Source organism: Ornithorhynchus anatinus, chromosome 4 (genome assembly GCF_004115215.2).
Source record: "Ornithorhynchus anatinus isolate Pmale09 chromosome 4, mOrnAna1.pri.v4, whole genome shotgun sequence".
Classification (NCBI taxonomy): domain Eukaryota; kingdom Metazoa; phylum Chordata; class Mammalia; order Monotremata; family Ornithorhynchidae; genus Ornithorhynchus; species Ornithorhynchus anatinus.
In genome coordinates this window covers 34,377,856-34,395,193 of record NC_041731.1, presented here as the reverse complement: position 1 = coordinate 34,395,193, position 17,338 = coordinate 34,377,856, and the positions used below count along the sequence as shown (strand labels likewise).

The following is a 17,338-nucleotide window of genomic DNA, read 5'->3' as shown; positions in this document are numbered from 1 at the left end:
CATTTCTCCCTATTTCTCCACTCAATTTCCCCGGTCACACTGCTCCCCATCTCCCCTCAGCAGTTCTGTCTCTGTCTTTGAGGGTCACTCCATATCCTGCCCTTCGGGAAACCCTAAGAAATGACAGCACCTTCTGCCTTCAGGCAATCGAAGGGAGGCAACTGACCTTCCCATGCAGACTCAGACTACTAGGCCAGTCCGCACACCGTCTGTGTGTGATAAGTCCATCTGGGGATCGGAAGTTGATCATCTGCCAGGAGCCAGCCCAGTCCAGGGGCCAAGGGCCGATAAACACAGTGAGCCCCTGGGCAAATGACAAGTTGGGACCAAAAGGGCCTGAGTTCTGATCCTGACTCTGCCTCCCGAAATGCTGTGTGACTTCAAGCAAGTCTCCGTGCCTCACTGGGCTTCAGTTTCCTCCACGTGTTGAGCTGCCTCCAGAGAGGAAAGGGAAGTAGCGTGGCCTAGAGGATAAAGCACGGGTCTGGGAGCCAGACCACCTGGGTTCTAATCCCAGCCCCGCCACTTGCTTGCTGTGACCTTGAGCAAGTCACAACGTCGCTGTGCCTCAGTTTTGTCAATGGCAAAATAGGGGTTCAGTGCCTATTCTCCCTCCTACTGTACTCGGCCTGATTAACTTGAATCTACCCTAGAACTTAGAATGGCGCTTGACGTATATTAAAGCACTTAACAAATACCATACAAAAGTAGAAAAACTAGCATTGGGGACAATAAAATATGATATAAATATTTAAAGAATATTAAATACTTAGATACAAATATTTAGAGAAGCAGCGTGGCTCAGTGGAAAGATCCAGGGATTGGGAGTCAGAGGTCATGGGTTCGAATCCCGACTCTGCCACTTGTCAGCTCTGTGACTGTGGGCAAGTCACTTAACTTCTCTGTGCCTCAGTTCCCTCATCTGTAAAATGGGGATGAAGACTATGAGCCTCACGAGGGACAAGCTGATGACCCTGTATCTACCCCAGCGCTTAGAACAGTGCTCTGCACGTACTAAGCACTTAACAAATACCAAGATTATTATTAAAGGACAGGGTGGGATCAAACCGTCTGATAGTTAATGAGCCCACTTCCAGCTCTCCAACACAACATGAAAACTACATCAAATACGAACTATAAAATCTTATGCAAGAAGATATATCGAACCACATGTATAGATAGGTAAAGGCTTCCTTTTTCCCATAGGGTGCCATTTGAGGATTGCTCCATGGGGCACATTCTAAAAATCTGAAGTCTTTCCAGACAAACTATACATGCATACATGGACTAAACCTGTAAACAACCATCTAACGTTTTTTGACATCGTTCTCTTGGTTCCAGTGTAGCAAGTGGCCAGAAGAGACCTCCTAACTCGTTGTGGGCAGGGAACGCTTCTGTTTACTGTCATACTGTACTCCCTCAAGCGCTTAGCACAGTGCTCTGCACACCATGGAAACACTCAATAAACACATCTGAGTGCAGGTGGGTGGGGTGTGTGGGGGTTTAAGGGACATGTCAGGTGAGCGGGCTCTCAAAAATTTAAGGATTGAGAAGCCATCACTCCTCTAAAGGGCTCCAGCACTTGTTGAGGGGAAATGAGCAATTCCTGGATCTTTCCTTTCCTTGTTCAGGAAGCAGGAGGTGGGTGCCAGCTGCACCTTACAGTCCCTGATCCCGCAGAGAGAACGGAAGGCAAGGAGAACAAACCTCTGAGAGGAACCTGCTCTCAAGCCATTCTCCGGGAAAGGCATGTTTCAGTTCGCTCTCCCAGCTCCCCGTGGCTCTCCCTCCCTTTAACCAGCACATACATGAACACTTGCTGCTGCATACACAAATTACCCACTGTTGGATCGGAGCCCCCGATCATATTTATCAGCTCAGCGAAACTCCCTGAGATGATGAAAAACTTTGTGTTCTAAAGGATGTGGGGCTGTTGTGGGGGGTGGAGGGTGGGAAGGAGGAGGGTGTGTGGTGAGGAGGCTGCGAAGTATTAAAAACTCTTTACTAAACATTGGAAGTCAGTGTCAGGTAGTTTCCAATTTCCTAACCCAAGTCTGACAGCCCCCATTAAATAAAATAACTAAATAGGAATAAAATGACATTTGCCTTGCATTCTGTCGTTACCGTGCATGTCTGCTTTCTTTTTACTCTCTCTTCTAAAAGCACAGTTCAAATGACAAATAGTTTGTTGCAGTGTATCAATGCCATCTATTTATCCATCCTGGCAGGGGGGCTGGTCTTGCAATGTCATCTTTAAGGGGAAAAAAGGAAGAGTGTGTGGAAAAAAAAAAGGAGAGAAAGAAAGCACGAAACAGGGCCAGAGGAGAAGAGATTGGGAGCAAATGGCCCATGAACTAAACCATGATGTAGAGCTATGATCGATGCCGCAAATGGTTTATTCATCCATCTGATATTGTGGTGCCCGGGGACTGAATGAACTCTTTCAGTGTGCCATATGAAGTTAAAGCAAGTAAATTTCTATCTTTCTTCGCATTAGCTGCCTCATTGCCCTTCAATCGGGCCTCACGGAGGCAGAAAATGGCTCAACCATCTGCTTTCAAATCCCTCCGTTTGTCAGGTCTCAGGGGGTTTTTGGGGTGGGGGGAGGGAGCACCTCCCAGCGGCGACCGCTCCCCTCACAGACACCCGTCCCCGTGGCGGCCAGCTCCGCAGCCCGGGAGGGAGGGCTCGGCCCCCTGCAAGTCTCCACCGACCCCTTCTCCCACCCTGGGCCCCGGTCAACCCCACTTCCGTCAACTGCCGACAGAATCGAGTGCCGCGAGGGACTCGGGGGGGTGGGGTTCTCACTGGTTCAGGCCCTGGCCTTCCTTGCAGGAGCCAGGGACCCAGGTTCAGGGGCTAGATTCCCCACACTGAACCGTGGGCCCTCTCTATGGGCTTTCTCGGGCCTTCGCTGGGTTGGCATCCCAGATATCAGTGATTCCAGAGCCAATCCCACCCCTGCGCCCCAACGCGCCTGGCTGAGATCCTGATAGGGCAAAACATTGTTTTGGGGGCAGCTGTGGAGTTAGCAAAGTTCTTCAGCTGAAACACAGATGATGCTTCCCTAAACTCCTAAATAATCCTCTCTTGCACCTTTTCATAATTCTTCTCTAGCCCCTCAAAGGCAGGCAGCTCCATGGGAGAGCAAGTTCTGCTGTCTCCTCCACCCCAGCTTGTTTGAACCACCTGCCCTGTGGAGTTATCCCAGCAGCCTCCTCTGGACAGATGTGTCCTTTCAGGGCCTGGGCTCCATCTCCCCCTCTCCTTTTCCAGGAGATGGAGACCTTCACTACTTCCTCAATCTTGATATTCATATTCTCTCTCTCTCTCTCCTCTGCTGCCGATTTGGGAGGCAGAGAGAAGATTAAAACCAAAGCCACCAGCCACCTAGGGATTGGTGCTCTGCACGTCTCACTTCCAAAGTTTTTCTGCTTACGTGTTTCCCATTTCTCCGCTGAATTAAACAGCCTGGTCTGCGGGAGTGACGGGCCCATCAGAAGCTGCTCAGATCATCAAAATATTGATGGACTGCAGATATATTCCTGTCTCTGCCCCCCTCTCTCTCCTTCCCTCCATCTCCCTCCCATCCCGTCTTCCTCTCCCCAACCTTTCCCCGGTCCCCCCAACCTCTCTGGCCTCTCTTCCTTCCCTCTGACTGACTGTATAATTAGCGGTGACGGATAGTTCAAGTAGTTTTCCTAAGTGTTGTCAGGCTGCTGGAGCATGAACTGGAAAGACTCAGGCCAGCAGGCAGCAGCACCGGGAGCTCTATTAGGACACGGTGAGAGCAGGACCCGTGCCCTTCTGAGTGACACACGCAATACTGAGCCGGCCTCGCTCAAGGGCCGTCACCTCAGGGAAAGGCGGCAGGCCCGAGGGCCTCAGGAGCCCCAGTGATTCATACCCGAGGTCTTCAGGAGCTGTTGAAGTTGGGGTGCAAAGGGGAGGTCCCTCTCCTCTTAGAGGCAAACCAGGGAAAGAGAGGTCCAGGACTATCTTCTCGGCGGGCACTGATGGACACCCCCTATGCCCAGCCCCATGACACTTAAATTCATATCTTTATATTCTGCCATTTTCCCTATCTAAAATTTATTTTAATGTCTGTCTTCCCCAGTAGACTCTAAGAGTGCCTTGAGGGCAGGGATTGAGTCTACCAACTTGATTGCACTGTACTCTCCCAAGAGTTTAGTTCAGTGCTCTACACACAGTAAGTGCTCAATGAATACTCTTGATCGATTGATCGATCAGAAATGGCTTCCCCAGTACTCCTGAGCCTTCTCCAGGACCCCTGCTGGGACACCCCTTCTGCGCTGCCTGGCTGCAGACCCCCCAACTAGCCTCTCTCCAAATGCTTTTAGCATGGTGCAGTGGGTAGAGCATGGGCCTGGGAGTTAGGAGGTCATGCGTTCTAATCCCAGCTCCGCTGCTTGCCTGCTAGGTGACCTTGGACAAGTCACTTCACTTCTCTGTGCTTCAGTTACCTCATCCGTAAAATGGGGATTGAGTCTGTGTGGCCCACCTGAGACAGGGACTGCGTGTAACCTGATTTGCTTGTATCGACCCCACTGCTTAGTACAGTGCCTGGCACATAGTAAGCACTTAAATACCACAATAATTATTATTATTTCTACTTCAAGCAGAACCTAGACAACTCCTTCCCCCAAAACCGCAGGCGAGACAGAGCTGGGGGTGGGGGGGGGGCATGAGGGGCAGGGAAGTTGCAAAAGAGGGGCTGGTGTACACAGAGATCTCTCTATTCCAGTGTTTGAGTTCTCCCCTTCCTCACCCCGGAGAAGAGGAATTAAAAGACTCTCACCCTCAGGGAAAACAGCCCTCAACTTCAGAAAGAGCAGAAGCTGCTGCAGCCTAGCTAGGGCTCAGGTTCAGGGAAGACAAGAGTGGAAACTAGCAAGGGACCACCTCATTGGCTTTTGAGGAAGGAGGGAGAGACTGGGATAAATGATTCTTCTAACACCTTCCTCACTCCCCCTGCCTCCAGACACCCCTCCCCCATCTCCCCCCCACCACCGCCCGGAGCGCTGCCAGGGAGGAGCTGTTCCTGAAAGCCGGTTGGTCTCTGGGCTCCCTCTCTCTTTACAAGTGCCTCATCTGTCTAATTGCTTCTTTATTGTCTCAGGATGACATTTTCTCCTTCTGTGTTGCCCTGAAATATTTCTTTCCCCTATTCATCCGGGCAGCAATTAAAAAAAAATAAAAGAAAAAGGACTCCAAACCCATCTCGGAGAGGGGGGTGACGGGGAGGAGACCAGAACACAGGCAGGGCCCGGCCCCGGCCCCACACACAGGCCCCCGTGAAATTTCAAATTAGGCCGCAAATCCATCAGACACTGTCGGCTCGAGGAGCCACCAAGACGGAGGATGTTAAGGAAATGATAAATTACCTTGGGGTTCTCCAGGATTCCAGCCTCGTAGCTACAGGGAAAGGAGAGAGACAAAATCAGCGAGAAGAAAACCGAACAGGAGGGAGGAAAAACATGAAAACAAATAAAAGAGGACCAATTGGCTCAGACTTGGGGGCCTTCGATCCTCTGCCATCTTCCCTCAGGTGAACCCCCACTAACTGTCAACACTTCAGTTGACTGCATCCCCCACCGATTCGCCTTAAATTTCAGGTGCCGCTGGTTCTAAAAAGGCACGTCAAAGTACTATTTCCTGAACCCTACAGAGCCATCACACTGGGTCAGGCCCTTAGTACTTATTCTCTGGAGAGACAAGTACCCACTGTGCTGTTGTTGGAGACCGCGGACCTTCAGGGTCCTTGCTCACTGGGAAAACAAGAAGCTAGAAGCCCAACGTCTCCCCTCCTGACTCTGTAGATGAGTTCCTCTGCCCACACTCTGGCTAAGTCACTTTTTCTCCTTGCCCAAGTTTTCCCAGCTGTAGAAAGGGGTTCAGATGACCTGCCACTCACTTATTTTGCAAAGCTGCCCTGGGATGGGGAGGGTTGGTAACAATAATGATAGTTAAGGGTTTACTATGTGCCAAGCTCTGGGCAAACTGTTGGGGAGGATGGAAGATAAGCAGGTTGGACACAGTCCTTATCCCACATGGGGCCCACAGTCTAAAGGAGGGAGAATAGATATTTAATCCTCATTTAATAGATGAAGAAACTAAGGCCTAGAAAAGGTATGTGGCTTGCCCCCAGTCACACAGTAGGCAAGGGACAGAGACAGAAGTAGAACCCAGGTCCTCCGACTCCCCAGACTGTACTCTTTCCACTAGGCAGCACAGGGTCTCGGGAGGGAGCAGAAAAGAATAGGAGCCACTGGCCTGGGGGAATTGGTGGGGGTGGAGGGGAGGAGTCAAGAAGGGGAAAAACGATCACTAGCAGGTGGCAACTGGTACAGGATGATGTACAGTGAGCCTAGACTAAAAGAGGAGGGAAAGGAAAGGGACTGAATCCTGCCATCAAATGAAAAATAGGCAAAGCAGCACCTCTGACTGGGCCATTTTCGGACCTGCTGATGGAACCTCCCACTCCTCTGAAGTTTCTCTTTCCCTGTCTCCCTCTCATTCATTCATTCAATAGTATTTATTGAGCGCTTACTATGTTCAGAGCACTGTACTAAGCGCTTGGAACGAACAAGTCGGCAACAGATAGAGACGGTCCCTGCCGTTTGACGGGCTCACGGTCTAATTGGGGGAGACGGACAGACGAGAACGATGGAAATAAATAGCGTCGAGGGGAAGAACATCTCGTAAAAACAATGGCAACTAAAGAGAATCAAGGCGATGTACATTTCATTAACAAAATAAATAGGGTAATGAAAATATATACAGGTGAGCGGGCGAGTACAGTGCTGAGGGGATGGGAAGGGAGAGGGGGAGGAGCGGAGGGAAATGGGGGGAAAAGAGGGTTAAGCTGCGGAGAGGTGAAGGGGGGGCGGTAGAGGGAGTAGAGGGAGATGAGGAGCTCAGTCTGGGAAGGCCTCTTGGAGGAGGTGAGTTTTAAGTAGGGTTTTGAAGAGGGAAAGAGAATCAGTTTGGCGGAGGTGAGGAGGGAGGGCATTCCGGGACCGCGGGAGGCCGCGGCCCGGGGGTCGACGGCGGGATGGGCGAGACCGAGGGACGGCGAGGAGGTGGGCGGCGTAGGAGCAGGAGCGTGCGGGGTGGGCGGTAGAAAGAGAGAAGGGAGGAGAGGTAGGAAGGGGCGAGGTGATGTAGAGCCTCGAAGCCTAGAGTGAGGAGTTTTTGTTTGGAGCGGAGGTCGATAGGCAACCACTGGAGTTGTTTAAGAAGGGGAGTGACAGGCCCAGATCGTTTCTGCAGGAAGATGAGCCGGGCGGCAGAGTGAAGAATAGACCGAGCGGGGCGAGAGAGGAGGAAGGGAGGTCAGAGAGAAGGCTGACACGGTAGTCTAGCCGGGATATAACGAGAGCCCGTAGCAGTAAGGTAGCCGTTTGGGTGGAGAGGAAAGGGGCGGATCTTGGCGATATTGTAAAGGTGAAACCGGCAGGTCTCGGTAACGGATAGGATGCGTGGGGTGAACGAGAGAGACGAGTCAAGGATGACACCGAGATCGCGGGCCCGAGAGACGGGAAGGATGGTGGTGCCATCCACAGTGATAGGGAAGTCTGGGAGAGGACCGGGTTCCTCACCTGATGTGCATCAGGTTCTCATCCATGCTCCACGGACTCTTGGGAGTAACGGGGACAGGGATGCCATGTTGCTGGAGGAAAGAAACAAAACCCAATTGTAACCACTTGAGGAGCCGCGGGAGAAGTGCGAGTGTCAGTGTGCTTGGGTACTGCTGAACTCTCCCATTGAAGTTCCCAGCCAGTCCCAAGGAATACTGGGCCTCAGAGGAAAAGCAGCCCCCTCCCCATTTAACTCCCCACAGCAACGCTGGCCTTTCAGGCCTATGCTTGGCCTGAAACCTGGATGGGGTTCTCAACCCTCCCAACATAGACCTGGGAAGGAGGGAGAAAAAGCAGGGACCAGCCCAGGCAGTGGCCCGCCTCACTCATCTCTGCTTTTCAAGGTTATCAAAAGATGACTTTTTCAAAAAAGGGAAATCAAATGAGGACAGAAGCAGGTTCATTTTAAAGCCAGCTTGTGCAGGATGACGGGTGAAGGAGGAGGTCCCGGGAGGAGGGAGTTGGGGGAAGGCTTGAACAGTTTCATGAAACATTCCCCATTGCTTGCCTCTTTTCCTCAGTGCACAAGAGTAGATCCCATCTGTTCCAAAAGGCCTTCCCTGACTAAGCTCTCATTTCCTCTTTTCCCACTCTCTTCTGCATTGCCCTCGCACCTAGATTGCAGTCCCTTATTCTCATCCCTAACTCGGCCCCACAGGACTTATCCAAAATTTATTTATTTTAATATCTGTCTCCCCCCCAGGCTTAAGTTCATTGTGGGCAGAGAACATGTCTGCCAACTCTGTTATCTGTTAATGTTCTTCACACAGTAGGTGCTCAATAAGATTGACTGAGCAGAGAATATGACTCCTGGGAGGGTTACGTGACGACATCACCAGCCTTGCCTTGCTCTTCCACTCTAGGGAGGTATCAGTGACAAAGTCCAATGTCTTCCAGTCACTGCAATCCACACCACTTTTATACATATCTACAATTTATTTACATTAATGTCTGTCTCCCCTTCTACACTGTAAGACTGTTGTGGGCAGGGAATGTGTCTGTTTATTGTTACATTGTACTCTCCCAAGCGCTTAGTAAGGTGCAATGCACAAAGTAAGCGCTCAATAAATACAACTGATTGCAATTTCCTGGAGATCAATAAATGGCTGTCTTAGACAGGCAAATAGATACACAGTTACGTATCGCTCTTTAGAGAAGCAGTGTGGCTCAGTGGAAAGAGCCCGGGCTTGGGAGTCAGAGGTCATGGGTTCGAATTCCAGCTCTGCCACTTGGCAGCTGTGTGACTGTGGGCAAGTCACTTCACTTCTCTGTGCCTCAGTGACCTCATCTGGAAAATGGGGATTAACTGTGAGCCTCACGTGGCACAACCTGATGACTCTGTATCTCCCCCAGCGCTTAGAACAGTGCTCTACACATAGTAAGCACTTAACAAATACTAACAAATACCAACATTATTTCACATATCCTGCTACTCCAATCCCACCCACTGTCTCCACTTTTCTTCCGTGCCTAGCCTCGCTGCTGGGGAGACCACACAGCTAGGGTGGGCCTGTGTCCTCTTGCATGCACAACCGTGTTCCATGTACACACACACACAGACATAAAACCCGTCTCTCTAGCAAGGTTGCTAGCTGCCTCAATTATCTGATTACATTTCAATTGGTGAAATTGCCTGTGAAAAGTAGGTGCATATGCAGGGCACCAAATTAATGGGAGAAATAATGGGGGCAATGTTTCTCCTGGAAAAGACAAAAAGCGGTAAGTGGATTATCCAGGGGCCGTCCTCCGGTCCTGGTAAGGTGCAGAACGTCTCAGGGGTGGCTGGGGAGCTGCTGGAAACCCAGCTTGGGCTCCAGGGAATGAGGCGGAGTGAGGAAAAGAGGGGTTAGAAGATTTGGGAGAAGGGGTGTCGGCTCTAGGCTTGCGCTAAATCGAGGCCCAAGCCAGTGGATTTCTTTCAGCTACTTTCCTGCTCCTTTAGCCTCCGAGAGAAAATGATTCCAATTTTAAAAGCAGATCCAACGCAAAATGATGCTGAACCACAAAGTCTCCTCGGTCCCCTCTTGAGCTGATTAAGCCTCGGGTGATGTACTTCTTGTTCTAGGCATCCAAAGCCTAAGTTCCACAGTCTGATGAACCTCCTGTGACTAAGAATGGAGTTCCTGGACCGTAGGCCCTAACGGACAGTGGCCGCAGGTGCTCAGAATGCACTCAGGCCACACACACTGTGTGTGTAGGTGACCTTCACCATCAGTGATGTCTTCTTCCAATACAAGACACGACCCTACATATAGGTCACTGAGTGACAGAAGAGAATCAAGCCCTTGAACTCCATCTTGGGCAGTAGCCAGCTCTCTCACCCAGAGGCTCATTCACATTTTCTGACTCCTCCATCAATGATTCATGTTCACCTCGCCTAAAGCCCCGATGCTCTTCCACCTCGAGAACGGTATCGACCTGCAAATATCTTCTGGCACCCTGGGGCAGGATCCAATTCAGTCTTGGAAACAGCCACTCTTCTGGGGCAAGCTATGGGGGCCACGGGTGGAGAGACCACCCAGACCACCACCTGTTCCCAACATTTCACCCCCGGCTCCTCTCGAAAGACTTGAAACGGCGCCATTTCTGTTCTGGGTCAGATCAACGGTCCAAATCAGCTCAGTACTGTGTTCCCCTCAGTAGCCCCAGAGGCTTGGGCCACTCAATCAAACGTATTTACTAAGTGCTTACTGTGTGCAGAGCACTGTACTATGTACTTGGGAGAGTACAACATAGAAGAGTTGGTAGACGTGTTTCTTACTGACGAGTTTATAGTCTAGATGGGTGATGGTTGACTTTCTGGTTAGCCATCTTGCTAAAAGATTAAAGATGGACCATCTATCGCCCCCAGTTTTTCCCTCTACATCCCTGACTTTCCTTCTAGAGGCCAAGGGAGAGTGGCCTGCAGAAAAAGGGTGCATTACACCTGCACTCATACCTAACATCTTGAGTCCCAGGGGACAAAGAAGAGCTCTTAGATTCCTCTTCACTACTTTCATGACACAGGAGTTCTGAGGGACCGTCCAAAATGGACATCTCTTTTAGCAAGGTGCTCCCTTTAAGACCAGCTGCAATAGCAGAGCAGTTGCGCATTATCTCCTACCATCTATAGTTGTGTATTCTAAGATTTTTGCGACTTTTTTTTGCTGCTGAAGTGTCTGAAAATTTCTCCTCTCAACATATAACAAGTCTACAGTTGCTTAAGATCGGTCACCAGGACGATGTGATCTAGATGCTTAAGATCATGCACAGTGATGATGTCAGTGTGCTAATGGTTGTGTGGTTGTATGTAAATACTGTAATCCTCACCTGAGCAGATCTGACAATTTCATCGTTTCCCCAATCTGTCTTAATGGGGAATAAGCCAAGTTTCCTTTCCAAGTGTCTCAGTCCTTATAATCAACTAGGTTGATAAGGGCAAACCTCTTTTCAATAAAGTATTGGATTTGCATTCATTTTCCTGGGCAGCACCTCAGAAGCCCATTTTTACCTGCACCATTTTCCCTCCCCAGATGCATTTTAAATGGATTGGGTGCTTCAAGCACATTCAGGGTTTCAAACACATTCCTGCTCCTGGTGGGCAGGAATCCTGCCTCTCTACCCTAATGAACTGTACTCTCCCAAGCGCTTAGTATAATGTTCTGCACCCAGTAGGGGTTCAATAAATACCATTCTCTGATTGACTGATGAAAGAGGGTGTGTGTCCCTAAAACCCAAAAGAGAAAATTGCAAGGCTTCACCTGACCGCAATCTTGGGGGCTTCCTCGCCGGCACATCAGTACTTATGGAAGCGTAGGCTCACCCCTTCCTTTCTTCCAATTTCTCTCCTGGGCCTACCCATTCTCCCTATTCTCCAAGGAGAAGGGCCGGAGTCCAGGGGGGGCCTGCTCACACCCAGTGGTCCAAGGGCTGAGGACAGCTCCCTTACCTGTCAAGAGCTTGTTAGTCAATTAATACTGCTCTTGGTTTATTCTGCATGCACCAGAAAGTGTGAGCATGGGCTTGGCAATCAGAAGGACATGGGTTCAAATACTGACTCTGCCACCTCTCTCCTGTGTGACCTTGGACATGTCACTTCACTTCTTTGTGCCTCTGTTACCTCATCTGTAAAATGGGGATTGAGACTGTGAGCCCCAGGTGGGACAAGGGACTGTGTCAACCTAATTTGCTTGTATCCACCTCAGAGTTTAGCAGCGGGCCTGGCACACAGTAAACCCCTAACAAATACCGCAATTATTACCTCACCAAGGACCGATTTCAAAACTTTTTTACACAAACACACGCATGAGTGCTCTCTCCCTCTCAATCTTTTCCCCAAATGACACAGATATCGGGAATGGCTTCTGAAAGCCTTATGTTGACAAATGGGAATTTTTTTGAGGATTTTTTTTTTTTTAACCAGCAACACTCTAAAAATCTCTTTGAAGCACCGAGCCTGGCAAGCACACAGTAAACAGTGTTACAGTATATCACCCCTCTCCTAATCTCATGCTATTTACTAACAATATTATTGCAGGCCCCAGGGGACATTCCCTTTGGCCTCTGCTCAGAAAGACTCCCACATTAACAAGTTTCTCTTTCCCTGACCTAGCTACCATTTCGGGCCTGTGCTCTCCGGTCTCTCTTTGAACATCTCTTTGAAAACCTTCTCAAACAGGAAGAATTTTTCTTCTGCACTTTCTTTTTGGATTGGATTCTCTGAGAAGGAATCATCTGAGAAGCAGCATGGCCCAGTGGAGAGGACAGGCCTGGGACTCAAGAGGACCTGGGTTCTGATCCTGGTCTGATTCTGATCTGCCATCACGTATCTGCTGGATGAGCCTGAGCAAGTCACTTAGCTTCTCTGTGCCTCAGTTACCTCATGTGTAAATAGGAATCAGGACTGTGAGCCCTATGTGGGACAGGGACTGTGTCCAACCCGATTTTACTAACTTTCTCACTGTACCTCGACCTCATCTACCTCACCGCCGACCCCTCGCCCGTGTCTTGCCTCTGGCCTGGAATGCCCTCCGTCCTCAAATCCAACAAACAATTTCTCTCCCCGACCTTTCAAAGCCTTATCCCAAAGGCACATTCCTTCAAGAGACCCTCCCTGACTAAACCCCCCATTCCTCTTTGCCCTCTCCCTCCTGCATCACCCTGACTTGCTCCCTTTGTTCATCCCCGACTCTCAGCCCCACAGCACTTATGTTCATATCTGAAATTTATTTATTTATATTAATGTCTGTCTTCCCCTTTCTAGACTGTATGCTCGCTGTGGGCAGGGAATGTGTCTGTTTATTGTAATATTGTACTCTCCCAAGAACAGTGCCCTGCAACCAGTAAGTGCTCAAGAAATACAACTGACTGAATGAATTACCTTGTATCTACCCCAGCGCTGAGTTCAGTGCCTGGCACTTAGTAAGTGCTTTACAAATACCATTTAAAAAAAACAAAACTGGGCTGGTTCTGGGAGGAATTGAAAATCCCAGTTTTCAGAAAGCCATTTTTACCTTCCCTGGGGCCATTACCGCGTGTTAGGGACTATTCAGACGGCAATTTTCACCTCTGATCTAATTCACATCAATTCTGGGCTTTGTTTACTGTCTCAAAACTCTGTCTGCAGGCAGAGGCAGTATCCTGCAAGCTGGTCCCTTACTTTCACCTGATGTTTCCAGGCAGAGAGGGAAGCTAGCATTCCTGCATCTGACAGTTCAGAGGAACGTTTCAAATGATGCTTTTTTAAACTGGTTTTAATTATATTTTAAATGTTTTTAATTTTATTTTAAACCGTTTATTTAAATACCACCCTGGTCATTAAAGGCAAAAGATTTTGTAGCTCACAAAAATGTGTGATCTGCCTCTAGTACAGTCTGTAAAAAGAATGAATCTTCTGGACTGTTTCAATTAAATGAAGGGAAAATTTGGCACCTACCCTGTCCCTACTGCCTTAGTGTCAACCCTCGGCCTCCTTAACCCCGAGGGGAGAGGGCATTCTGCCCCTTCTTGTCTTTCACAGCTTTGAGGCTCAGAGCAGAAAGCTAAGTTATTTCTTCCCCGGGGCCTCGCTCCCATCCTAGGGGGTCACTGATGCTACTCTGGTCTTCCCCGCACTCACATATATTTTTTCTTTTTAATGGGTGACAACACACTCAATCAATACGATTGATTGACACCAACTGAAAACCGGCATGTCCGCTATAAAACGGGAAAAATGACCACCTTACCTCATCTCCCCTCAAAATGCTTTAAATTCCCTAAATAACCAATCTGTTCCACTGCAAAACAAGGCCGGAGGGAGAGAGAGAAGACTGTGCCCAGCAGACTCTGGGGAAGGAAAGAGTAAATGCAAAGTCCTCAAACAGTTATTGTTTTCTAATCAAATGTGAAGAGTTTATTTTAAAAATGTCACTCCTCAAAACTACTCTCATGGTTTACACTCAAGGTTCTGGATGCTTTTAAACTCTCCAAATTTTAAATTTCTCACCACTGTCTCTTCATTGCAGATATTTGTTTTGTGCTCTGCATTTTGTTTGGTCGAGGACTGAAGGCTAGTCCTGCTCCCTCGACCCAGCTACAGCTCCATTTGCCAGGAAACGTTCCATTTATTTCACTTTTAATTTTTACGGCCTCTGATATATTTTTCCAATTTCCTGGCAAGTATTCTATTTTCATCCGGTCCCTACCGCTGAGGTAAACTCGCTGCACCCGCCTTTCAGATAAAAGAAAAACCTCAATATTTGAGAGCCACACTAGACTAACCACCCAACCCAGGGGAGGAAGAACACCACATCCTTCCCTGAGTCTCCACCACAAGAATCAGAAAACGCCTTTTAGTTTTTAGCTAAAGTGAGCACGGACGCCCAGGCCAGAGGTGACTACATGCATCAGCCCTGGGACCCTTCCTCCAATCCGCCCCAGGTCCCCGAGATAGGTTTTTTCTGTTGTTGTCGTTTTTTAAAAGAAGGCACGTGCTCCATTTTCCGTTTCAGAAAAAACCCAGCTCTCTTAATAACTCTGCTCTCTGACAATTTGTTTGGCAACATATGGGATTGCTCTTGTAAACTCCCCTCTTAATAATAAAACAACAGATGGCTGAGACGATCCTCGGCTCACGGCTCTCCGGGTTTTAATAGGCGACTGACGGCGGCGGAGCCGTGCTGTAGTGCCACGCAGTGCTTCTCTCCCTCCGTCGCTTTCCCCTCTCCCACCCCCCGTCCCGTTCCCCGCTCCGACTCAGCACCTTGGCTGTACGGATATTACACAGCCAGCCCTGACGACTGCTATTTAAAAACTGAAGCAATTTTCTGGTGTATGCACAGAGTTGCTTTTTTCCCCTCTGATTGATTGAGCCTGGTTGTCAAGCACTGCCATGAAGTCGCTCAAAAGAAAGGTACCCTGGAGTGCGGCTAAGGATCCTGATGCAAAACTTCTAATATGTTTTATTGCAACTTGTACTTCAAAAGGAAAGGGACGACAAAAGGGAAAATGTATTTGCTTTTGTCTGCCATAAGGCCATTGAGCCGGTACCTGTTTCCTCGGAAAAGTGGCTGACAATTAACATCCAGGTAATTACGGCCCTTTTCAGAGAGCGACTGGCACCCCGAATGACACCGCGGAAATGGCACGCAGAGCGGGGTACAGTCATTTCCACAGTAACGAGAGAAAGATTATACTAAATGAAGTCGGTGCACCCTTTGGCTTCGAGGCCCATTGAAAGGCAGAATCAAGACAAATAGCGGGGTTGATTAAAAGCACATTTGAGGGGCTGGCCCAGCGGGAGAAAGAGCTCCGGGGGGGGGGGGGGGGGGGGGGCGGGGGGAGAGGGTCACAGGCGATTCTCCAACGAGTGGGAGTTGGAGTCGGGTGGGTCAGGACGCGCCCAGCACCGCTCCACGGCTTTCCCAGCTGGGGGGACCCGATGGAGATGGATCATCGGGAGCGAGACGGACCGGTGGGGAGTGGTTCCCTGTCCTGTCTGTCTCGGTTGGGAGGATAAGCTGTGGCGAAGGATGGGAGGGAGCCTGAAGCAGGGAGAGAGGAACGAGAGCTAGTGGTCAAAGGCGAGGTCAACGGCGAGGGTGCGGTACCTTGGCATACTCCATCAAATCGCTGCGTCCTTTGAATCGGTTGTAAAACTCCGGCATCCTCCAAGGGGCGATAACCTAGAGCAGGAGCAGGAGATCCATCATCCAGCAGTCAGGGGTATTTCAATTGAGCCCTTATTGGACGCAGAGGACTGTACTGAGAAGCAGCACGGCTTAGCGGATAGAGTACGAGACTGGGAGTCAAAAGGAACCAGGTTCTAATCCTGGCTCCGCCACAAGTCTGCTGTGTGACCTTGGGAAAGCCATTTCTCTGGGCCTCAGTTACCTCATCTATAAAATGGAGGTTAAGACTGTGAGTTCCATGCGAGATAGGGAGGGACTGAGTCTGACCTGATTAACTTGCACCTACCCCAGCACTTAGTAATTTCAGGGTGAATTTTAGTGCACCGCACACTGTAAGCGATTAGCAAATACCATTATTATTACTATTATTACTGGTATTTACTGGTATTTGCGAAAGTATAGTGTAACAGTGTCCCCTGCCCCCAGCTACGGGGAAGCCAGGCTGGAGAGCCGGGCTGATAACCCGCTGAACCGGAGTCCTAGGGGGAGAATTTCTGGACGATAGATGGGCAACAGGAGGTCACGCTAATGGCTTTTAGAGTCACTGTGGGGAAGGCAAGGGGCCTGGTGGGTTGAGATGGGGAAGAACACATTTGTCATAACAAGTTTGTGGAAACTGGCCCTTTGTGGGGAGGCCAGGGTTTGTGGCTTGCTGGATCCGAAAGGGTGTGGGGAGGATTCAAGGGAGGCCCTTTGGTCCAAACAAGAGCTGAGAGCCACTGGGTGGTGACTCTGGGCCAAGAGCTAGAGGGGCCCCCTTAAACTCTCTAGGCTCAGAGTTTCTCCTCCCTGTGGAGCCTGCTACGGAGGGATGGCAAGAAGCAGCGTGGGTTAGTAAGAAGAGCACTGCCTTGGGAGTCAGAGGTCATGGGTTCAAATCTTGGATCTGCCACTTGGCAGCTGTGTGACTGTGGGCAAGTCACTTGACTTCTCTGTGTCTGTTACCTCATCTGTAAAATGGGGATGAAGACTGTAAGCCTCACATGGGACAACCTGATTCCCCTGTATCTCCCCCAGCGCTTAGAACACTGCTCTGCACATAGTAAGTGCTTAACGAATACCAACGTTATTATTATTATTATGTGGGTTCTAATCCGGCTCCGCCACTTCTCTGCTGGGTGACCTTGGGCAAGCTACTTAACTTCTCTGTGCCTCAGTTACCTTCTCTGTAAGATGAGGATTAAGACTGGGAGCCCCACGTGGTACTATCCGATTACCTTGTATCTACCCCAGGGGTTAGAGCAGTGCTTGGCATATAGTAAGCGCTTAACAAATACCATCATCTTCATCACCTGGGCTCTAATCCTGACATATGTGTGCTGTGTGACCTTGGGCAAGATAATTCACTTTCCTGTGCCTCAGTTTCAACTGTAAAATGGGGATTAAATCCTACTCCCTCCTCCTTAGACGTGAGCCCCATGTGGACTGTATCCAACCTGACAGACTTGTATCTATCCCAACACTTAGTACAGAGCTTGACGCGTAGTAAACACTTAAATACCATAAAAACTGGTAAAAACCAAAAAA

At 49.5% G+C, this 17,338-nt stretch overlaps 1 protein-coding gene across 2 annotated transcripts in view; it reads right to left on the bottom strand.

The window, feature by feature from the left end:
- ASS1 (argininosuccinate synthase 1) overlaps nt 1–17,338 on the bottom strand; it is an 87,897-nt gene that overhangs the window by 36,903 nt on the left and 33,656 nt on the right. For both annotated transcript variants that reach the window (XM_029062792.2, XM_029062794.2), the window contains 3 exons: nt 15,731–15,805; nt 7,623–7,693; nt 5,406–5,436 (listed from right to left, as the gene is read on the bottom strand). In XM_029062792.2, the coding sequence (XP_028918625.1) occupies nt 5,406–5,436; nt 7,623–7,693; nt 15,731–15,805 (177 nt within the window). The remainder of the gene's footprint in view (nt 1–5,405; nt 5,437–7,622; nt 7,694–15,730; nt 15,806–17,338) is intronic.